Source organism: Zosterops lateralis (genome assembly GCF_965231275.1).
Source record: "Zosterops lateralis genome assembly, chromosome: 6".
Classification (NCBI taxonomy): domain Eukaryota; kingdom Metazoa; phylum Chordata; class Aves; order Passeriformes; family Zosteropidae; genus Zosterops; species Zosterops lateralis.
Window position 1 is genome coordinate 15,489,518 of NC_139761.1, and position 24,054 is coordinate 15,513,571.

Consider the following 24,054-nt stretch of genomic DNA (forward strand, 5'->3'; position numbering starts at 1 on the left):
AGAAATTTAGGTAAACTTACAGATAGGAAAATGGCTTTTATTTTCTATGTTAGTAAATACTGAAAAATGAGCTGATATTTTATTTGGTGCTGAGTTTGTTTCTGCTCACTTTAAGCTGAGCTTGCTTGGATCAGCATGTCCTAAACTGGCACTCTTCAGTAATGCACTACAGAACGGTGCTGCTCTGGAATGTATATTCCATGAGTCAGTGGTAACAAGATCTCTGCTTTTTCCTGGAAGTGTTCCCCCAGTACTACCTCTAGGAGAGTAAAAAGAAAGGCAGCAGCAGGAGCTGCACACTTGAGTGGCTGGAGATGGCGAGTGCAGCAGTGCAGGCTTGGTCTTGGTGACCCTCTGGATGAACTGGAGCTGTAGTGTTTTGGGGGTGGTCATAGGGAAGAGCTAGAGGGATGGAGTGGCATTCAGAGTTTTTTTTTCTTTCCATAGTAAAATCCCTTTCTGACCACAAAAGTAGTGTGATTCAGGGAAGAGGCTGGTGTTATACATAGGGGAGAAATACAGTAAAATCAGCAAGTGTTGAAATCTATTAAATTATCAAATACCAAAACATGTAGGTTTGGCACTCCTTCAGGTATTGAAATTCTAGATGTTAACTTCACCTAATTAGGATTTTACAAATTGGTGCTGCATTCCCTAGCTACAGGAGAAAGTAGTGAGCACTCTGTAAATCTGTATATGCCAGTGGAATCAGAATCTAATAGTTTCATACTTAATTTGCAGAGTTCATGTTTAGGTCATTGGTACTGTGCAGACACAGAAGAACTGTTCTGGTATAATCTTATAATCAAAATTAAAAGGAAGCTTATTTGGTCAGGGAAAACTATATGCCTCCATGTGACTGAGATCACTTAAAGATGTGCTTTAGTCAGGAGCACTGTTCTTGATTCTGGCTTAATTGTAGCATCTTGTCCTCACTTATTATGATACTTAACAGGAGGTAGATGGAAGATCTTAATTTCAGTAGTGTCCATCCTATTCCCTGACTTCACAGCTAACAGACTGCTATGCTGGAAGCTGTCACTCACACATCTGACTTCTAGATGTTATAAAGAGTGATGTGGAAGAGACAGCATTGTGTAGGTGTTGGAGGCCACTGAGCAGGCAGTTCTCCTGAAGTCTCTGAGCTTGGACTTCTGGCAGTGTTTTTCCACTCTGTGGTGGAGCAGGTGTCCAGTTCTGCCCAAGTACTGACTGATCCCATCAGCTGGCTTTCACAGTAGCTGATGTCTTAAGTTTCTTCTCTAGATTTCCACACCCTCAGCTAAAGTTTTTTGTTTCAGTTCACTCCTGCTAGCCAATTGCAAACTTGGGAAAGCTTGTCTCCCTGGTTTCATGGAAAATATTTTGGGCTTATTATGTTAAGACTGGATACTCTTTCCAGTTAATTTTTCTCACTTGCACTCAGTTTTGCCTGGGTGTTTGTAACGGAGTGTCAAGTGAAGTTGATGTATTTTAAAGCTTCTGATCAGCTGTTTTTATTTTCAGCAGATTTTAGTTTGATTTCTCTTCAGGGACCTTTCTAAGTATCCAGATGTTGTAATTTTTCTTCAGTTTTAGCAGATGATTCAGCTTTGACTATTTCCATGGAAATTTTCCCATTCCTAACACAGTGATACTCCTTTTTCTGACTATTGTGATTTAATAGTTAGTTTCCCTATGGTGAAGACAGTGATAGTGTGAGTATGTGCAATGAATCTTTACAATCTAAGTAAAGCAGGACTACCTTTATCTAGAATTTCCTCTGCCTTTGTCTTAATTTGTTTTAGCTGAGGATTGTCACTTATCTTTCAAGAGAAACTGAAATGAATCCTTGAACAAACTAATTTGAGTAAATGAAGTAATCAGCAAGCATATCTGGTCAATGGAGCTGATCATACTGAAACCCATTTGTACCTAATGGGAGTGACAGTGCTCTTAGGGGTGCTCTGGTAGTTGTTACTGTCAAAAGTGAAGCTCTTCAGGGCTTTCACAGAGGCTGTGGGGATTAGAGCCCTCTCCAGGAGGTTGGAGCACATCCCTTAGTGGAACATTTCTGTGCTCTGCCTGCCTGTTTCTGCCCTCTGCTGCAGTTTCTCTGTCTTCATGCTACCTCACTGCTCTCTGTCAACTGAACTGGTGCAATTATTTTACCACATTGACTCACAAAGATTGTGTTTAATATCACTTATCCCTTGCTCTTCTGTAGCACAATTAGTAAAACCAGATCAGTTCCCTAGTCCTGTTCATCACACATTGTTAAAATACTCCCCACTTCCAGTCTTTCTGTACTGCCCTGCTGTTCAGGGTAGTTTGACTTCAAGCTTATTAGTTTTATTAGATAGTTGTATTACATAAGTGAATCCTCTTCTGCATCTTGGCCTTGTTGCCCACTGTCATGAGTAGTTCCACTGAGGTGATGGTACAGAATGTTTTCTTGTGATAGGCTTGTGGATACTGGGACCTTATGAAATAGTTTTGCCTGAGAACCTTTTCTGTCACCTAATTCAAAGAAGTTTCCAAAATAAGACTGACAAAAAAGAACTCAATTTCTGACTTTTTGCTTTCCTTCGCTTTTATTTTAGGTGTTGGGTTTACTCTTGACGACTATAAGAACTTAGAAACTTTATTGTAAAGCCATATTCAGTAGCACAGCTTTGATCTAGCAGATATTGCCTGACATCAAAAGTACTCTTGATCTTAGGAGGGCTGAAATACTGAAATGCCAGGGATCCTATGGTAGCAGTGTTAAATACACATTCAAAAACAAATTCAGAAACTATGATTCCTGTGGTTGGCAGCATGGTCTCTCCTAATGGTGACAAACTTAAAAAACATTTAATAGATTCTAGATTCCAGTTCAGTGTTCAGATGAATTCTTACTACTTTTTTCTCATTGGCTCCACTGGTGTGTACAAGTCTAGGGAGAAAGTCTTCACCACAGAATGAATTAAATCAAGCTAACAGTTTTGTAGTTAAAGCTTTGCTTAATGCCACTTTTGCTAGTTGTTGAAGGCAGTTAACTTGTCTTCAGTAGGTCTATCAGCTGTCCTGATCCCAGGCCACGAGCTAGAATGCTCAACGGGGGCTCAAGCTATTTCTGTTGGGAAAGACTATGGGACTGCATTGGAAAGAGAACTGTGGAAGTAGACAGGACTTGATGGTAGGGAGGGTCCATTGGCATTCAGCAAAAGAAGTGCATGGAATAGCATGATCTGTGCAAAATATGATAGTTATCTTTCCTTTTTGTAGATTTCAGGTTGACTCTCTGAAGGATAGTTATGGTCACAGAAGCTTGTGGGGCACTGCAAATGGATCTTGGGAAGGCTATTGATGTCTGAGTATTAAAAAGTAGTATTTACAGGAAAAAAAAAAGCTCTGTTCCACTGTGAAGAGCAATACTGTGGCTCTTAGATGACAACTTTTTTTGTCAAGTGGCTGATTGTTAAAGCAGGAAAAACTTTTGCCAAGAAGAAAGGAAGTTGGATTCCTTCCATAGCTAGAATTGGGTTGCCCCAATTTATTTAGAAGCTCAAAAAACACTTTAATTGTTACCTTATGCTTACTTCAGAAGAAATACTTTTAATAATCCCACACTTCTGACCCATTGCTAAAATTACTTAGGAAAAAGACTGTTTTATTTGCTAGTCATCCTTAATGAGCTTTTCACCTGATGTCATGTTATTGTTAGCTGTGCAATAATTGAACTTGACAGAAGAATTGAGACTGAGCTGATGCACTATTTCTATAAATTGGTGTTGCTCACATCTTTGAAACTGCATTTCTGGTGTCTTTTCAGGGGGCAGGCATCTTCACTTCAAAAATAAATATCAGATGAAATACTAGGAATGTCATTAATTTTGAGATAAGTCTCTGCTCTTGTAGTTTGAGTTTCTTGGTTACTGTTTTTAGTGTATGAGTTTACTGCCTTTGAAATGGAGCAGTGCTTATGTGTGTTGTTTAATGTTCAGGGGAATGCAGTTTCTTCAGTTTCTGCTGAAGTCAGCTTGCATGCAAGCAGAAAAATTGCATGCAAAAAATTGTGTTAGGATTTAGCAGAGGAAGGCTGAGTGCAGATGACCCTAAATAATGGTTTCAAACGATTTTGTTTCTTATTCATGGGAATCAAACTCCTCTCTTAAGCAAATTGCAACTAGTCACTGCTTTCATTCACATGCCAGGTTTACTGAACATTTTCCTTTCTTGAGCCCCAAAAGGAAAGCTGAGAGAGACTCGCATGACAAAGTTAAATAGTATGTCAGCCCTTTGCTGTTTGGGTAAAAATGGATCCTGAAGTGGAAAGCTTCAGACTTCATTTACTCATGTTTCTGACATATGCTAAAGTATTTTGAGCTGTTTTTTGATGAAAAGTTAGGTTTTGGGTGGTTTGGTTGTTTCTTGTTTGTTTGTTTGTTTAAGGCTGTTTCTCAGATTCTTGACCGGAACTTTTAAAGACTTCATCCTTTAGGAATCTGGGGAATTCCCCTATCTAGAGGGAGCAGTTTCACTAACCTGTACTTCAACCCAGGGAGTGTATTTCAGAATAGTTCTTGTGCTCTGCTCTTACCTGTACTGGTGATGACTGGAGTGATGTTCCAAGTGCATCTCTGTTGCCAGTGCCCTGCTCACTTAAGGCCAGTGCTTGCCCTGCAGGTTAGAGGTCAATATCTATAATGAGGCCTCTGTTCTTACTAGCAATAGTAATGATAATGTGTAACCTCATGGAGGTAGATGGCTCTGAGAAGTGCCATACTATTTCAGTAATGGTGAAGGACGAAGCAGTTGAGTTGAAACATGACTCACCACTCACCCCTTTGCCAGAAGCAAATGGAGAGTCTGTTTGGGGGTGCAGAGTGTAATGCTGCATGTGCTGCATCAGTCAGAAATATGTGTGCTTTGGGCAGCCCTTCTCTCAATGGTTGCTTTCAGTCTTCCTTTTCTCAGGTGAATCAGATGGGGAAAAAAAAATCATCCAGCTGCTTGTTGAGGGAAGTTTTGTTTAAATATGAACTGGTGTAAAATGCATTACTGTTGGGGTTCAGAGATTACCCTTATAAATTGCTTTAGAAGTTTAATAAAGATTGTGTTCAAAACTGTGTATGCATTCAGGCGTATTCCTGAAAAGCTTAGAAAATTTTATTGGGAGAATATTGGTCTTACAATTACCACATTGTGGTTGTTATAGTATTGGGTACAAATATGTGTTTCTAATAAGACAGGTAAATTTATAACTAGTCTCATGTTTAAACTGTTGTTTTCTACTACCTTCTTAACTCTTCTGTTTAAATTCCCATTTTAGTGAATTTACTTCTAAGTAGTAACTCCTTTGACAGATTCCATCCTACTTGAAGAAGCTTGTTCACTTGTTACTACCTACTCCTTAAAAACATGTCTTTCACATTATTAGTTACAGTGGAAATGGAATGGACATTGTATATTCTGTATGCTGTCTTATATAGAAAAATAAGATTTTTCTTTTATTTCTGGTAATTGTTGCTAGTGTGTTTTATCTGTATGCTGCCAGTGGAAAAAATTGGTGGCATCAGGAGACCCGTTTTTGTCTTGACTAGGGTTGAGGTTACTGTGTTAAAAGCTTTTTTACTCAGCTTAGTTCAAGAGCTCAGTAATGCAGTACATATCCCTAAACAACATTTAGTTTTTAGGTATCTTTGAAACTGAGAGAAAAATGATGATGTATAAGAAGTAAAATTGCAGCGTAGACATGTAGCTCTGAACTGTCTGGGGACCTCTTATAGGCATAAGCACAGCTGTAATTTTGTGGCTGTAGTGGGTTGAGACTGGAATGTATAATTCTGAGAATTTTTTTTTTCTTTAAATTGCTGTCTTTGTGCTAAACCAGAAGTACAAATGAAATCAACAAAGTGCTAGTGGAGACTTCAAGTTACCAACCTTGTGGTACCATCTGTTTTAACTCTGTAGTCCCAAGTACCCATGTTTTCAGCCCTCCCACAGTACATCTTCCCTCATTTCTTCCAAATCAGCTTTCCCTTCAGGAGTTTTAACTGTACTCCCTCTCCTTCAGAAGAGGTGTATCCTGTGAATGAGTCGATCCTAATAAAGCAGTTGGTAGGCAGAAACTGTAACAGACTCTCCATAAATCTGCCTCCCTTCTGCTTCCCTGTCAGAGAATGTGCTCCCTGTCCTGGCACCCTCTGTGCCTTACTGGATACTGATACTGTTGTGGTGGCCTGGAGCAGCCATCCACTGCTTCCTGCCTTCTCTGTGAGTCAGAAAATGATGCTTTGCTGCCCTCATCCTGTACCGAGTGGCTGAGTACCAGCGCTGTTACAGCTTGTGGTTCTTCTCCTCTGCATGGTCTGTCTCAGCACGGTCCATGAGCAAAGTGATACAGGCAGAAATCCCACCTTTGTTACAATTCATGGGTTTCTGTGAATCTGCTGCCAACAGTAGTGACTCAAATTCTCAGTGTTAAAATGTGTTAAACACTCAGATAACCAAAGAGGGTTCCGATTGGGTTGAACTAGCTTTCCAGTTGTTTATCCAGGCATGCCAGCAGCCATGATGCTTCATGTGCCTTTAAAAAGTAAATAACTGTATAGTTGGAATCATAAATCACTGTTAAAATTATTGTACTCTTATAAATATAAACTTGTTTTCAACCTTGATCTGTAGGGCACCTGGCTTTACTCTCATTGGGTATATATAACCCTTTCTATTACAGATTTAGCCACGTGTACTATTCCTTCAGGGTCAAAGTGCCTCTGTAACAACATTGTTGATTGTTGCCCTTGTTTCTTAGGCTGTGAAGATATTATTGCTGAGAGCATCTCGCTGGACACCTTGATTGCCATTCTGAAGTGGAGCTCTCAGCCCTACGGCTCCAAGTGGGTGCATCGCCAAGCGCTACATTTCCTCTGTGAGGAGTTTACCCAGGTCATGACTTCAGAGGTCTTCTACGAACTCAGCAAGGACCACCTGCTCACAGCTATTCAGTCTGACTATTTACAGGTAACCTGCAGTGCAGAATACAGCTGGTCCTGCTAGAAGCAGGATGTATTACACCATTACTAGGAAATGCTTGAGTAGTTGATTTTAAATTGTAGGCTGAAGAGGGCTGGTACACACCAAGCCTTCCTATCATATGTAAAAAATGAAATGGAAGTAGCATTTAAGAAAATTGTTTTGTTCTTGGCTTGTAATACAACCCAAATGTGGTATATGCTGTTACTTAGAAGTCTAATAATAGTTTATAAATGGATGCAAATTATTTTAAACAAAGGATTTCTGAATCTAACATTTGCCTTCCCTGTTTAAGAGATTTATAAAATTACATGGTGAGAGTAGTTTTGCTGTTACAACACACATGCTAATTTGGGGCAGTGGGAGCTAATAAACTAGAAATTATTCAGAAAACTCAATTTATTTTCATGGAGAGAGAAAAATACCTTCTCTGACAAGTATTGCAGAAATTTTTAAAACTTTTTGTGTGACTTGCCTTCAGTGATTGTGTGGTTTTAGGGAGAGCAGAAGGATTCTGGATTTTTGCTGCCATTACTTTTCAAGGAAGATATCTTTTTAATGATGACCACCCTTTAATAGCTTAAAGATTACTATGTGGTTTTTTTAACTGCATTCATCTCAATCTTACTTTTTTGTAAAGGATGAAGTGCTAGAGATTATTTAATGTGGTTTTTGAAAGTTTTTTTTAACTTGAAACATTTCAGAAATTACAGTTAACAGTACTGTTGATCTTCCATGAGAGTTTATATTGCTGAATTTGTAATGTTAAACAAAAGCTTGAAACAGCCAGAGGTAGAACTACCCCTTTTAATTAAATTTAGTAATTCAAACTTTCTAAGTTTCCATACTAAATAAAATCTTTCCTTCTGTACAAAACTTCTTCCTCTTCCTAGGGATTCAGTAAGTAATATGAATCTAGAAATTATGGTGGTGATATACCTGTAGTACAGCTTAAAATATTAGGAGAAAGTGGTAAGCAGATCATAAAATGCAAATACTTCATGCTTAGGTACAACTGTGTTTCTTTAGAGCTGTAAAAGACCTGTGATTTTTTTTTTTCTCTTGTTTGTGTGCATGTGACATTAAGCATATACAGATTACTGACTTCATCTTTCTACAGGCAAGTGAACAAGATATTCTTAAATATCTGATTAAATGGGGAGAACACCAGTTGATGAAGAGGATAGCAGATCGAGGTGAGGATCCTTTCAATCATCCAGTACTAAACCAAATAAACCAAAATTTATGACGGTTCTATTTTGTGAGTCATCTGTAACTTAGGGAAATTCAATCTACTTTGTCCATAGTATAGTCAAGACAAAGCAAATGCTCTTGCTTTCTATAAAGGTTTTGTTATCTATCATTCTGAGGGAGATGGGATTGTTTAGCCTGAAGAAGAAAAGGCTTTAGAGAGGATCTTAGCAGAGTCTATAAATATCTAATGGCAGGAAGCAAAGAAAATAGAGCAGCAGCACTTCTCTTGGCACCCAGGACAAGATGAGAGGGCAATGAGGCATTAACTGAAGTAGAAGAAGTTGTGAACATGGTCAGTAACTGGCACAGGTTGCCCATCCAGGGATCTCCATCCTTGGAGGTACTCACATCCCAGCTGGATGCAGTGAAGGGTGATGTGTTGTACCTTACCTGGGGAGGTGTGGGGAGAGGACATTGATTGTGACTGAACCAAACTTTTAGAGGTCCTTTCAACCTCTGTGACTGTCTGATTTTGAAGTCTGATTGGTTTCCTGTTGCCTCAGAATTATTTTTCTTGTAACTAATTCATCAACTAAAACCCCCCTGCAGTATCTTGTTATGCAGGCTTCTCACAGTAGTCTTACTCTTAGTTTACTGGGTCAGCCTTTCACTTCAGTTTGAGTGTGTCTCTCTGACAGGAATCTGTGGTAGTGAGAAACAAGCCAACAAGTGGCACCAGTGTTTTCCCTAAAGTAGATGTAAATGTATTTTTATGAACCTAGATGCACATTATTGCTACAGTGGTAACTTCAAGGGCAATCTTACACATGTTGGATATGGGAAGTAGGTTAAGCATGTATCTCTCAAATAACAAATGCAAGTGTCTTGTAGTTCATCTGCACTATGAAGTGACAATCACATAGTGCCAGAAGAGGAACAGAAAGGGAAAACCTGCCTGAGTGAAAACAGAGCAGTACTGGTATAACTACTGTCTTGGGAAGGCTGGCCATGCTTTTGAAATCTACTGTTACTGCTTGCAATACAACTGCTTTGTCATGGACATGTTTTATGAAATGCAACAAAAAGTTAGTTAAAGGATGTGCTTCTAGTGTCCTGAATAGGTATTAATCTATTTCCAAAACAGGATTTTCCAAGTGTTTGTCCTAAGGCACACTGGAACATAATGGAGCCAGTTAAACAGTAGCAGACCTGGGCTGGGGCAGAAGCTGCTCCTTTGGATCAGTGCACAGCTTCTTGCTCTGGCATTCATTAAGTAAACCGCTCACATCTCTTATCTGGGATCATCAGATAACACAATAAGCAAAAGCAGAAATAACGACGCCAAATTCTGTCAGATTAGGACGAGATTTAGTCCAGTAATTTCATCTAAATTTCTCACTGGCTCTCCTTGTATTGCAGCTCTGAATGTGTGATGGTGTTACTAAAATGCCACAAAGCATTAGGGAACGTAACGAGCTGTGGCCAAAACTTGAGCTGCATGTACCAAGGGAGGGTGGGTGTGTTTGGCAGGTTTCCTCCAGGAGGTAAGCTAGTCAGTCAAATTTAGGTTGGGCACAATACCTAAAATACACAGGTGGGCTGCATGGTCACCTTGCTGTCTCCAGAAAGATGCCACTTCTGGTACAAATAGGTGTCCTGTGACCATGGGAGTAATTTGAGTGGACTTGACACCATGTTACTGAGGTGAGTTACACAAGGAAGCTAGAATAATGTATCCTGAGGACTCTTCAGACCTTAATTTGTAGAAAGTGTCTTTGAAAACTGCTAGGTAAAGGCAGAGGAGCTGCAGGATAGAGTCCTTGGGGAAACTGCTAGCAGGGAGGTACAACTGTTTCATAGCATAGCTCTTAATAGAGCTTTCCAAATGTTTATTGCAAATGCTGTGTTTGTTTTCTCTGCCTGGCTTACTCTTTGAAACTGGCATCTGTGCCAATGACCCATGCTGGTGTAAACTGAACCTGTCTCTATGGATGCTTCATATAAGATTTTAAGGCATGAGGTAGAATCACAGGATCATTTAGGTTGGAAAAGACCTCCAGGATCATGGAGTCCAGGGTTTGACCAATCCACACTCTGTCAACTAGACCATAGCACCAAGTGCCATGTTCGGTTGTTAGCTTTGTGGAACGGTGCTGAGGAGTGCTACTGATATAAAAATGAGAATTTTCCTTCCTTTTCTGTAAGCCCTGTACCTCGTTCTATCCTCTTTAAAATTTGTGATGAAAACTTAGCATGTCTTGTTCCTTCCCACAGAGCCTAATTTACTCAGTGGTACTGCTCACAGTGTGAATAAAAGAGGTGTGAAGAGGAGAGATCTTGACATTGAAGAGCTGAGAGAGATCCTGTCTCCACTTTTACCTTTTGTCCGCATTGAGCACATTTTACCCATGAATAGTGAAGTACTGAGTGATGCAGTAAGTCACTAGTCTCATACAAATACTACCTCTGGGTTCTTTGTACTTCACATGTTACAGTGTTCAGGTGTCAGGGGTTTTTTTGCTTTGGTGGGTGTTGGTTTTGTTTGTTTATTTTAAGGATTAACTTCTAAAATGTTATCATTGTGAGCAATAGATGTTATAACACTCTTTTTCTGGTTAAATCTATCAAAAGGCTAAAGAAAAATCAATGGTATGAAGATTCAGTGTAAAGCATGCATTTAATGCAAGTTTTTACCATATTAATACTTAAAAAACCATAAAACTCTTTCTTGATTCTTAAAGATGAAGAGAGGCCTGATTAGTACTCCTCCTTCAGACATGCTACCAACATCAGAAGGTGGAAAGTCAAATGCCTGGCTGAGGCAAAAAAATGCTGGAATATATGTGCGGCCAAGACTGTTCTCGCCATATGTGGAGGAGGCTAAGGTAATATCAGCAACACTTGACTGTTCTCAGATTGGAGTCATCAGGGGGTTCTGTAAACAGGGAAAGATTTTGGGATGTTTTGTGTCTCTTTACATGTACTGGCCTAAAATACTAACATTTTCAGTTTAACAAGACTTACAAGATTGATCATCAGGCTCAAGTCTCTAGAACTGGTCAGAAAAAATTTCAACAAAATTTTTTTTTGTCGAAATTGAAATGTTTGCGAGACAGATCTTGATGAAATTCCACCGGAAACAAAGCACCGTTCTGAGGGAAACCTCCCTGGTTTCCAGCCAGTTTGCCGGCCCAGCTCCTCGGCAGCCCTCCTGGCAGGCGGATGGCAAGGTGAGAGCCTGAGAGTCCCAGTCTGCAGCTAGTCAGCAACCTTGGTGCCAGCTCTTTCAGGCTCCCCAGCTCCCACCAGAGCTGGGTGGGGAACTGCTATTCCACTCAGCAGAGGACTGAAATTTCATCTTCTTGTTTGAATCAGAACATACCCAAAATCTTGTGATCCTCCACAAAATGGAAAAAATATCCTGTGTCCGATTTGAATGAGATCCTTTGTTTCCCTCTCAGGCAGTTGCTTCCCTATTTAATCTCTTGCATGAGCACTGTCAAGCTGAAGATCTTGTAGTATCTCTGATGATGACATCTGGTGGCAGGGTGGAGATGGTGCTGTGTGGGGCAGGAATGTGCCACGTTCTGTTTGACAAAATGGGAGCTTTTTGTGTCACTGACCAATGCAACCGCTTCAGGTAGCTCTGACTTGAGGAGAGAGCTTGTGAGTCCCAGCAGTGCAGGTGACAGCAGAACAGGAGGGTTAGGTGAAGCTGTGTACCTCACCTACAGACTGTCATCTGCTCTGGTGAATTTGGAGCTTTTGTCCTGTGCCTAGGAGAGAAAATGTTTCCTAAAGGTATAAGATGTTGTTGATGTCCTCTGTGAGGGAAGGGAAGAAATAAAACTACTTTGCATTTTGGGCACAGCAGTTAGAGAGCACCAAGTGGCACTAAAATAGCAAAGGAAGACTAGCTGGTTAAAACATTCTCTTTGTATCTTAGATTGTTAAAACTAACAAAAATGTAATAAAAGCTTTGACTCTTAGTTTTCAGGTATATGCTATGGGTGTGCATTAGTATTTATCCAAAGTAAAAAGTCCATTCTAACAACCCCCATATCCCTGTCAGAATTCCTACTCATTAGAACTGGTTTCATATTGTGCTCTTTATATTTTTAAAGCATTTATGGCTTTTTAACCTTAGAGGGAGGACTCTCATATGTAGTCTCTGATAACTTTACTTCTCCTATAGATAGCTTAATTATTGTAAAATGAAAATATTATGAATTAGTGTTGTTTTGGTTTTTTTTTTTTTTTTTTACTTCCCTGCTAGTCTCCCATTTTTTCAAATCAATTCATTTGATCTTAAGTAAGAATCTTCAAAGGGTAGGCATAAATCTTTTTCTATTCTTTAAGTTGTCTGAGGAAAGATGTTTCATTTTCAGGCTAGTGCCTTCTACTCAATGGCAGAGAAAGTTGAGACTCACAGGCACTAATTGTCTTAAGTTCAGAGGGTCTGGCCTTGAGAGGGTCAGTTCTAATCTGACAGGTTAAAATAAACAAAGCATCCTTCCCAGACTATTCTCCTGCCTGCTCTTAGCTCTGAAACTCAGCTATGATCATGACTGGAAAATGGAATAGAAAATGCTGATGCAATGCCAGCTGTTGTTTGTGACCTGACAAAGTCACTATGGTGCGGTCTTGTGTCTCTGGGGCTGTGCTTGCAGCAGTGGCAGTGGGGTGTGTGCCTCACGGGGCCCTGGTGGCTGTCGTTGCAGTCGGTGCTGGATGAGATGATGGTGGAGCAAACAGACCTCGTCCGCCTGCGGATGGTGCGAATGTCCAACGTGCCCGACACGCTGTACATGGTGAACAACGCAGTGCCGCAGTGCTGCCACGTCATCACCCACCAGCAAGTCAGCACCAACCAGACCAGCCCTCCCTCAGTGATCGCCAACGAGATCCCAGGTGAGCTGCTGGTGCTTCCCGTGCCGAGGGATCTCCTGGGAGTGTGTGGGCTCTTGGGCCTGGGGGGGAGTGGGTGTCAGTTATTGAACTTCATCATTTTCTCCGAGAGTAGTTCTGCATCAGGAATAGTCCTTCTGCTTTGGTCTATCCTAAAGATATTAACTGGTTTTGGATGGTAGAGTAACTAGTTAGAGAACAAAACTCTTGGACTGGTTAAACACAGTAGAACCTTTGCTGGAGCCTGGCTGTCTATTCTCAGATTTTTCTACAGGGTTCTCAGTTTTCTATAGACCAGTTGTCCAATAAAGGTAAGCTCTGTGAGCCTGGAAAATTTCTTTCAAAAATCAAAAGCCAGAGAACATAACTTGTAAGAAAATCAGCTGAACAAAGTATGCCAGAAAAGTACTGGAAGTGGGCACTCAAAACACATTTACTTCAATTTACCAAATCCACTTTAGCTTTGACGCCAAACCAATCTAGTTCCTTGTGGAAGAATGTGTCAGAGTACATTTTTATAGGCTCAAGTAAATATGGCCTCTCTTGACTTCAGGATGATTGGTGTGACATTCCCCACAGGCAAAACAGAAAAATACATACTAAATATATTTTGTCATTTATGCATATGATCTTTTGGTGTTAGATTGAAGAATATCTAGTGGGGTTCCTAAAGAATCCAGCTTTTCCTGCCTTTCCGCTGTCCCATTAATACACAGTGTGCATAGAGAAAGCACTGGCAAAACTTGCAACTGATGACAAGTTGGAAGGGTCAGTGGATGTTTTGGAGGGCAGGATTAGGTGGCTAAATAATAAAAAGATTACATTTTCATTCAGTGAGGGAAGTGGAAAACACTGTGCCTATGGCATTACACATTTTATCAGCTCTTTATATATCAGTTATGTCTGTCTTCAGTCAACTATGTTGAAAGGAAGTAGATAAACTGTTCTTACAGATGCTAGAGCCAGGACAAAAGTAATGGGTTGAAATTGCTGCAAGAGAATTTAATTTGAAGTGTTAAGAAGATTTGAAACACATTTCATTATAAACATGTTTAATTATAAGATTTTTAGGAAAATTTGTAGAATGGTTTTGATCTGTTTGCTTGTATCTGGAAAGAAAGTTGATAAAGCTGAAAAGCAGCTTCTGAAAACTTCTGTTTGAAAAAATTGATAAAAGTACCAATTGTTTGTTTAGAAATTTGGAGCTCTCAGCAAAACTGTGGCATCTCAGCAGTGCATTATATTACTTGGACTTCCCTCCTCAGAAAAGTGTAAATATACTTTGCATGAATTGAATATAAACTATTTAATATAAGATAGGACTTTGATAACACTTTGCTCAATCCTAATTTCCAAAGAAAAGGCAACAGGTTGTTGGAGGTCTTCAGTGTTTTGCTGAAGTTCTCATGTTCCTGAAGAAACTGGCTCTGTTGGCAAGCATGAGACAACTTGACCAATCTGAAACTGCTCTGCATCTTGGTTCTGTACAATTTAATAGGTAGCAGTTACTGCCAGTCCTTTGATTTGAACACAGATATGAGCTCAGAGCCTGACCAGTAGTTGGAGCACAGGAATTGTGTCCTGGCAACTGTCTGCTTTGCTTAGTCCTGTCATTAAGTAAAAGAATTGATTGGTTTGCCAGTGCCTTTTTGCTAAAATGGGCAGGTGGGGCCCAGTTAATGTGAGGACAGTAAAGCCTGTCCCAAACTAAGTCGTACAGGAATCCATCCTGGAGCATGGATGGAGCACAGGGGGAGCTGGGGGAGAGCTGGGCAGCATCACCTCTGTGGCCCTTGGGCTGGGCTCAGAACAGGGGCTGCTTCACAGCTCAGCTGCTCCCCGTCTGTCCCTGCCTTCTCCTAGGAGTGCCTGAGAGTGTATTTGCACAAACCTGCTGGCAGTGTGTTTTAGTGCTCTTTCTGCAGCACTATTGAAAATTGAGTTCAGCTGAAGCCTGCTCTAACTTGAGGCCAGGTTCTGCAAGTGGTTGAGTTTCTTTACGCATTTTCCAGTTTCAGTCTGAGTTAGAAATTTTACAACCAAGAGAATTGTATTTTTTTATATGCGTAATCTTTCTTCCATGTGTTTCACATGAATAATTGTAAAAAAAAAAAAAAAAAACCAAAACAAACCAGGTTTTGAGAAGACAGTATTTTTTAATGAAGACCTTATATCATTTTTATGCCTACTAGTTTGGAGAACTGCCTCAGACTGCTCTTAGATCCTTTTCTTTAAGTATTAGCAAAATGCTGGCTGTAGCTAAACATCTGGCTGCTAAACCAGGATTTTTCAGAAGAATTTAAGTGTGTGAAGGGTAGCATAGAAGAGTTATTTACAAGCCTTGAAGACTGGTTAGAATGGGTTCCTTCCCTCCCCTCTCAGTACAGGAACTCAGTTGAGGGGGGTGTATTTTGCACTACATATATTTCTCCTTCACATACCAGTGTAAACTTTGTGAAATTGGAACCAGTTGCAGTTGTGTGGTGTTGGGTTTTCTCCTTCTCTGTAATGCTAATGTCTTCTCACACTGTTCTTGCTGTATGATCTGTTTAATTTTTATGAGGTTTCATTATGGACATCTGGTCATGGTAATATATAACACTTGTAAAGCTGGTAAAGGATCAGATGCCAGGACTTACACATTCAGAGATCTGATTTGTCTTCTCTATTTATATGCACATTTTCCTTAGGACAGAAACGCCACAGAGAAATACTATTCATCATCAAACAGGAATAAGAAATTACATGAGAAAGTTTTGAAACAGGATAAATACCCAAAATTATACATTACTTTCTTTTGGAATGGTTTTTAAAAAATTATTTCAATATGACTGCATAAAACAACGTAATTTTAACAGGTTTTTGTTGGCTTACAGTTTGTGTAACTTTTGTAAGATGTTCTTTCTCTAGTTACATACTGGTGTTATGGTCTTGTGATTATAGAACTGTTATAGAACTGTTAGAAGTATGAAGTGTATGCCAAAAAAATCAATGAATTCTTGGCCTGTGCAATTCATGAGGGAACATTCAGTTGTTATTTAAGATATCCTGCCCCCACCTCAAATCATGGAATTCCTGCATCATAAGCGGTTTGCAAAGAAAGCTCTATTTGTGGCTCATTGTAGCAGAAGCTGGAGAAGTGGTGTATGTTTTTATCATTTGTATGAGGTGTGTTATCCCATGTGGCTTAATGATGCTCCATGGAACATGTGTAAGTTGAACAGTTCTGGCAGAATGCTTCTTAAAAAAAAAAAAAAAAAAATGCAGCCTGATATTGGAGTTTTCCCTCCAAATAAATCTAACCATTGCAATCCAACTTAGCGTCTCACAGTTGAAAAAAAGGACTCTGTTCTCCTCACCCCATTCTCTGTTACCCCTCCAGTTCCCAATCTCCTGGTTGTGAAAGAGATGATCAAGCGGCTGCAGGAGCTGCGCCACACGGAGCAGGTGCAGAGAGCCTACGCTCTGAACTGTGGGGAAGGTGCCACTGTCAGCTACGAGATCCAGATCCGTGTGCTGAGGGAGTTTGGGCTCTCTGATGCTGCTGCTGAGCTCCTGCAGGTATGAAGAATGGCTGTGCAAGACCATGAAGGGACTTGATTGTGTGCTCTGCAGTAGGAGTACTTGCTGTGTATACATGCAGGTGAACAAATGCTCTGAAATGCCTGTGTGACTGTCCAGGTGCAAATGCCAGTTGCAATTCATACATGTGATTTTATAAAGCTGTAAGTGCAATGTATAAATAGTTTTCTCAAGAGTCATTGCTATTCAGGAGGCTCTTACACAAATTTTGGGGACAAAATAAAACTGCTGAGAGAGTTGATCAAAACAGTAGAACCCATAAATTGAAACCTAGATTATTACTTATTCTTAAAATAGAGAGGAGAAAAAGTGGTAACTTCGCTGTAGGTCTGCACAGTATATGTCAGGACTGGAAAACTGAAAATCCATCTTCCATTTGCTAAAGCAAATGCATTTGTTGGTCAACTTACAGTGAATCTGATGTTTCTTGTCTTATTTTAAAAAAACTCCTATCTATTTTGCATGGTAGCTGTAGTCAGCTTGAGTGTTGGTGAGCTTGTATGTAGCACAGCCAGGCAGTTACAGTATTAGCGTGTTTCTGAGAGTGTTAGTTCAGGAGATTTTCTAAATGGCTTCCTACTTTGTCTTGGTACATGGTGGGTTTTTTACCTTTGCAGAATCCTCACAAGTTCTTTCCTGATGAGCGATTTGGGGACGAAAGCCCACTGCTGACAGTGAGACAGTCTGGACGATGTCGCATCAACAGCACTCCCACTGCAGAAACCATGTTTACAGAACTGGACTCTTTCGTGGCCTTCCATCCACCATTGCCTCCTCCTCCACCTCCATACCACCCACCAGCAACTCCTATCCATAACCAGTTCAAAGTGGGCTGGAAACAAAGGGTGCCAAGTCAACATCCGTCCCGTTCCTTTTCCTACCCGTGTAACCACTCTCTGTTCCACTCACGCACGGCCCCCAAGGCGGCGCCGCCCGTTTACCTGCCGGGCGTGAAGGCGGCGCCGCCCGACTGCACCAACACCAACACCGCCGCCCTGGGGCGGCAAACGGTGGCGGCAGCGGCGGCAGTGATGGCAGCTGAGAAACAAGTAGTAAGTGTTGTCATTTCTCCTCTTTGGCCTCTTTCTGGCCTCTCAAAGTACCTCATCGAAGGAGCTGCAGAGAATTCTTATGATGAAGTGACTTGGCTTTGTTAAATAAAAAGAGCATCTTCATTGGTTAGGAGGTTTTTCTACAGAACGGTCTGTTGGGATTCTCTATCCCAAAGGCATGCCCTAATCCCTGGGAGAATGAACATTCCAGGGCAGGAGCATTATTAGAGGGGCCAATGGCACTGAGGAATCTTCTGAAATCATAGAATCACAGAATATCCTGAGTTGGAAGGGACCCACAGGGTCTGTTCCAGTGCCCAGCCACCCTCTGGGTGAAGAACCTTTTTCTAATATCCAATCTAAACTTCCCCTGACACAACTTCAGGCCATTCCCTCAGTCCTGTCACTAGTCACAACAGAGGAGAGATCAGCCCCTCCTCTTCCCCTCACAGGAATTTGTAACTGCAATGGAGTCTCCCCTCAGTCTCCTCCAGGCTGAACAGACCAAGTGACCTCAGCCACCCCTTGTGTGGCAAATGTAGTTTGCTCTACACTAAAAGCATAAGTCAACTTCAGTAGTGGACTGCACACTGTAATTCACAGGTAGGAGTAGGGGATATTTTGGCTATTCAGAGGTCAGTAGTCTGAAGTAAACAGGTTGCCTTTATACATGTGTGAAGAGTATGAACACTTTATGGCTGAGAAGTATTTGAAAAGGAATTGGCAAACAGAAATTGGTAATTGCTGGTACAAAGGGGTTTGTTACAGCATTAAAGCAGGCCTGCCTTTAAGAAGTTCAGCAGTACAGTGTCCTTTTTGTATGTTCTTCTACTTCCCTTGTAAAGGCAAGATGCATTTAAGAGGAGCTGTAAATCATGACACAACAGCTTCATGAAAAAGGTGAAGGTTGGTGGATAGATGTGTTCTTTAAACAGTGCAGGAAACTTGCAGGCTGAAGTTGGCAAGACTAAAGTAGATTAAGAAAATGCCATTTTGAATGACAAAAACCATCCTAAGTAGAGTTTGTGTTTAGCTCTTGTCTTTGTTTCCATGGACCAATTTTTTTTCTTTTCCAGTGTACTCAGCCCTTGCTAAATGAACTGATGCCCGACATTGCCATGGGTGTGTCAGCAATGTCTTTGAAAGACAGAAGATTACCAGAGCTCACGGTGGACACGGAACTGAGCCAGGCGGTTACAGAGGTAGGGCCTGGCCCACCCCAGCACATTTCATGTATTCAGAACAGACACATGCCTACTTCTAGGAAAAAACACGCAATAGAGCAAAAAGTAGATGCTCGAGAAAATCCGCAGGAATATCCTGACTTCTATGACTTCTCTAATGCTGCATGCAGACCCTCTACTCCAGCACCCAACAGGCACAGTCCTTTGCCTTCACAAGGCATTTATTTTGGCCCAGATTTGTACAGCCACAATAAGGCATCACCAAGTGGCTTAAAGTCAGCCTATCTACCTTCCCAGATATCTCCTAAAAAGCAAGAGGATTCTAGGAGGGAGTACCTGCTCTCACAAGATGGGCATCAACACAGGCAAAAGAATGAGCCAATACACCTCGATGTCTTAGAACAACCTCCCCAGCGACTGGACTTGGCACTGGCTACCCAGGAAAATGCTGGGAATGGCCCTGTTCACGTCAGGGGAAGAACAAAAATGGAAACGGATTTAACCTATGGGCTAACCTCCAACAGACCTGCACTCTCTGCATACAACTCTGATGTGCCAGAAGAGAGACCCAGTAGGAGACTGGCAGATGATGAGCCATTGGAACACGGAGCACAGAGAAATGCAGATTTGGAAAGGGAAGATGGAGTAAGCAGAGGAAGGAGGTCTCCAAACAAACCAGACTTCCTGTACAAAAAATCTGCCCTATGAAAGCAACCTCCAGTATTTCTCTGTGCCTAAGAGTTGTAAACATCCCATTCCTTGCAACTTTTGGACTGCCTTCTGTCAGAGAAATTCTTTTATGCCAGCAGAAAAATTCAGCTTTGCTCACTTCTTTTGTACATACATTGCTTTATTAGGGACAGCATGTTATCAGTTTGGTTTTAAAGCTGCTTCTGGGTTTATTTTGTTGCAGGTTTTGTTTTTTTTTTAGCAGATTTAATTAAGCCTTTTAAAAAAACAGAAACTGGTACCTTTTTTCTACAACCTGGTAGCCTTTTGCACCTGTACATCTATTTTAGTGTATTAGTTTTGTACTAATATGTTAAACTTTAATGTCACATTTAAAGGACTGTATTTTCATACTTTTGCATTTACCCTTTCACATGCCGATTCCCTATGTGCATTGGGTTGCACATTATGAAATGTATTTTCTTATGAGATAATAACAATGTGTTTATTTTTTAATTATAGGAATTCCAAAGAACAGCACATCAAAAAACCTACATTTTTAGTTGGATTTTTTTTTGTTTGTTTAGATTGAAATCTTCCTGATTTTTACGACTGTGGCAAGAATCCAATCTAATATTTTGTTTGAAAAGTTCTGGCAGCTGGTCTTATCTTTATATACATAGCAAACCCACTTCAAGAATTCTATTTAGGGTTTTAAGAATCCAGAGAGATATTTAGGAATCCAAATTCCTGTGAAATTCACTGGAATATGACAGTTTGAGTCTGTTTACTTCTGTTTTGGCTGTGACCATGGAGGACTCCATGATCACCTGGAAGCAGGAAGCACTTACTAGACAGACTAGAATTGCTGATTTGCCCATTTAGAAATAAATCCAGAAATACTGTAAAAATTACAGTAATTACTTGTTCTTCCAGCTGCTCATCCTTGGGTAAAGCAAAGACCAGATGAGCAGATTCCTGCTAGTTGGAGTGTCAGGAAGATGAGGCTTAGAACCTTTGCTGTTGCCTGAACACGTGGGAGGGTTCCCCTCCCCGGTGGTGCCGGGGTGACAGCCCATGGCCTTGCTTTCTCCTGCCTGTGCTTACAAAAGGGCTTCACTCTCAGTGACATCCTGCAGTGTTCCTTACCTGGCCCCACAGGTGCAGCTGGTCTGTGAGCAGAATCCAAGAGAAGTCACTGCTTCAGCATCACCACACGTGTGAAACTTTGGCACTCTTAAATTACACCTCCATTGCCTGATTTGCTTTTTGAAAGCACAGAAATGAGATTCCTCTGTTAACAGGATGTGAGGAGGGAAGGGAAGGATGCTGATCTGGGCTGGCTCCTGCCACTGGGGCAGGCAGAGCACCAGGGGAAGTACATGATTATGAAGTACATCCTTAATACTCACTGTGCCGTTTTAACAACAAATTCATTGCATTCAGGATTGGGATCTGATGCAACTGCAGAGTAGTGATTGCTGGTAAAGTCCTGTTTGGGCGGTTTAAATGCAGTTTTTATAATGAGTTTCCCTGTAGCAGAAAACTGTAGTCCCAGGTGTGACCTAAGGACTGCTTTAAGGTTAGGTTGAATTGTTTCCTGCAGCTCAAAGTGCTTAATACTGTTTAACAGAAATCTTGCTGCAAGTTTACTTTTGGTTTTAGTTGGTGGCAGATTCTTACCTAATGTGTTTCATTAAAGTGTGAAGGGCCTGGTAACAATACAGTGTTACTGAAATATATTGAATACTGCATTTCCAAGCTACCAAATAGCTTCTAGATAAAGGAAGAGATGGGTCTTGGAACCAATAAACCCTGTGTCTCCTGCAGACACATCTAGAGACCTGCATCCGTGGTAGTTCTGCAGGTGCTCCTTTTGAGATGCAGCCATGGAAAGTATGGTGTAGGACTGGAGCAGAAACTTGCCTAAAACTCTGCAGGTGATGTGTCTTGTGGGTAAGAGGAGATTTTTTTTCCCTCTGTCAGCTTTTTTTGTTTTTTACCCGCAGTTAAGGCACTGGGTGGTCCTGGCTTCATCACCCATCTGTGGGATTTCCATGGGACTGTGGTGTAGAACATTGTTAAATGCAAGAAGTTGTCAGTGGGGGGATGGTGCCGCTGCAGGTTAAGGGGCTGAGGCTGGTTGGGTTTTCTCTTAAGATGTGAGCACAGTGCTGTCTGACTGCACACGAGGGTCTCATCCTCACCACCATGAGACCAGCTCACTGGAACCAGTAACTTTCAGCACACACAACCCCGAAACTCCCTGCACTTGCATCGTGTGTGTTGGCAGCTTAACTGCTAAAAAAAATTACAGCTGTCCTCAGAAAACTTATTATTCTCAACATTTTTGCCTAAAACTGATAGATGTATTTCAGGAAAACTATTTTGATTATCCTGGTTTGATGTGGCACTGTGTACTTGGGCAGAGGTGGGACTGAGATTTACAGATAGAACTTTAAAGCTTGAAATTTAGGGGAGGGGTGTGGCTGATGAAGATGAGACGTTTTGAGGTTATGGTTTGAGGAAAATCATGAAATGCTTTGGCTTTGGAACAAGCTGGTGAGAAATGCCTCTGGGGAGGACATGTCTGTGTTTTAGAATACAAAATTGTTTCTGAAGTCTCAGGAACTGAGCAGTATTAAAAAAAGAAAGAATGAATGAAGTGTTTAAAAGTAGATGCAGCATGCAAGACAAGTTCTTTTGAGGCCACAAAGACAATCAGGCCATGCAGACAATCTATGTTTTCACTTGCATATTTTGAATTGGGAAGAAGATGGCAGCTAATGGCAGCTGGTCTGAAATGGAAAAGGATTTCTTGAGTTACCGGAACTTTATTTTTGTACTCCAGAGCAGGATTTCCTACTTGGGATGTGCAGAGGGGTGAGACCATTTTTCATGGCAGCATTATTCAGAAGCCAGTGTTCATCCTACATCTCACTCACATGCCACACGTACCTGTGCTACCTGCTACTCCTTGTTCTCTGTCTACTGAAACTTTGGTGCAGAAGCTCCTTGTTTACATGAAGCACTTTCTGATTAGGCTGGAAATTGACACCTTTTCCTCCTATAAATTAGATGGAGATGACAGATTATTGACTATATTGCTTGAGCATAGAAGTATAAACATTGGGCTTTTTTGAATGAGGGAGACTCATGCTCCTTGTTCTATTAAAGAGAGAGTTCAGACTTGCATTAGTAAGCAACATGCAAAAAGGTCTTATTCCCCTTTCCCAAAACCCAGCTCCTCTTTTCCTTAATATATGGATGAATAACCTAATTCCTAAAACACATTCTTCCTTTGAAATGTTTTGTTGTTCCACAGAATTATTGTAGTTGTGTGTTAGTAACTGCTGTGTTGATTGGCAGTTTCATGTTGTATTTTCCTGTTCTTCAGGATTTTCACTTACGAAAATTAAGAGTGTGGCCACCTGTACTTGTAGGCCTTGGGTTTTGATCCCAGAACGTCCCAAATGTACGTCTTTAGGGGTTTCTTTGGTTTGGGTTTGGGAAGGGGGAGGGCATAGTGGGGTTGGGTGTTTTGTGTGGGTTTTTGGTTTTTTTTTTTTTTTTTTTTTGTTTTGTTTTTTTTTTTTTTTTTTTTGTTTTTTTTTTTTTTTTTTTTGAAAGAACACTAATGCTGTTTTTGAGGCACTGTTCTTCTAATTCTATGCTTCTGTGGTAGAGGTGGTGCTGAGCCCTGCTGGATGCAGAGAACAGCTGAGAGGGAAACTTGTAAAACCACATTTGGGGTTTCTGTAATTACCTGTACTGCCAGAAGGCAGCCCTGCCCTTGGCAGTGTTAAGGATTTGTTTCTTGTCCTTGTGTTGTTACTGGTATAAAGTCAAGTGCCTTCAATGCTAAAGGCTCAGAAAACTTTCTTAAACTGACTTCATGTCCTATGCAAGTGTTTTTTCTACAACCTGCATAACCAGTACTTTGTAAAACTTGTTTACGCTTCAATTGTACATAGTGTTTTTTTAAAACAAAAAAATAGTATTTTTATTTAGGTACCTCCAAACTTGAATTCTAGTCTTGTGTGATGCATTGTAAAACAATACATTTCTCTTTTGAGTACCATTACAGTTGTAAAAAGGTTTTCACTGGTTCTATTTTTCTACTGTTGCTGAGAAGCATGTAACACTGACTTTATCCTACGTATAGTTGGCATTTCAAATAAATGGCTTGTATAGAATGTGGTTGTGTGGCTGCTTCCCCTGAGCTGCTGTTGCCTGCCTGCACCCACCACCCTGCCCTGCTCACTCCAGACTGCAGGGGCCAGGGAAAGGAGCCCAGCAATACAAACAGGCTTTTGGGAAAAAAGGTGCACAATAATGCTGTGAACACCAAAGATGTGAAATAAACCAGTATAAAAGAGGGATTTGAGATTAATCACTCTGCTCAGGCAGTTAAAAATGAAAAGCATTTCAGTAAAATAGTTCTGTGAGTTCTGGCTAGAGCCTGA

General features: G+C 40.8%; 1 protein-coding gene across 2 annotated transcripts in view; it reads left to right on the forward strand.

Annotated features, from left to right (window-relative positions):
- BTBD7 (BTB domain containing 7) overlaps positions 1-23,784 on the forward strand; it is a 51,332-nt gene extending 27,548 nt beyond the window's left edge. Inside the window, exons 4-12 of one of the 2 annotated variants that reach the window (XM_083863496.1) lie at positions 6,779-6,987; positions 8,120-8,195; positions 10,468-10,628; positions 10,935-11,078; positions 11,310-11,423; positions 12,915-13,104; positions 16,484-16,662; positions 17,301-17,735; positions 18,812-23,784. In XM_083863496.1, the coding sequence (XP_083719622.1) occupies positions 6,779-6,987; positions 8,120-8,195; positions 10,468-10,628; positions 10,935-11,078; positions 11,310-11,423; positions 12,915-13,104; positions 16,484-16,662; positions 17,301-17,735; positions 18,812-19,627 (2,324 nt within the window). In that variant the 3' untranslated portion in view covers positions 19,628-23,784. The remainder of the gene's footprint in view (positions 1-6,778; positions 6,988-8,119; positions 8,196-10,467; positions 10,629-10,934; positions 11,079-11,309; positions 11,424-12,914; positions 13,105-16,483; positions 16,663-17,300; positions 17,736-18,811) is intronic. The other variant, XM_083863497.1, reaches the window with a different exon arrangement.
- Positions 23,785-24,054: the final 270 nt, after the last annotated feature.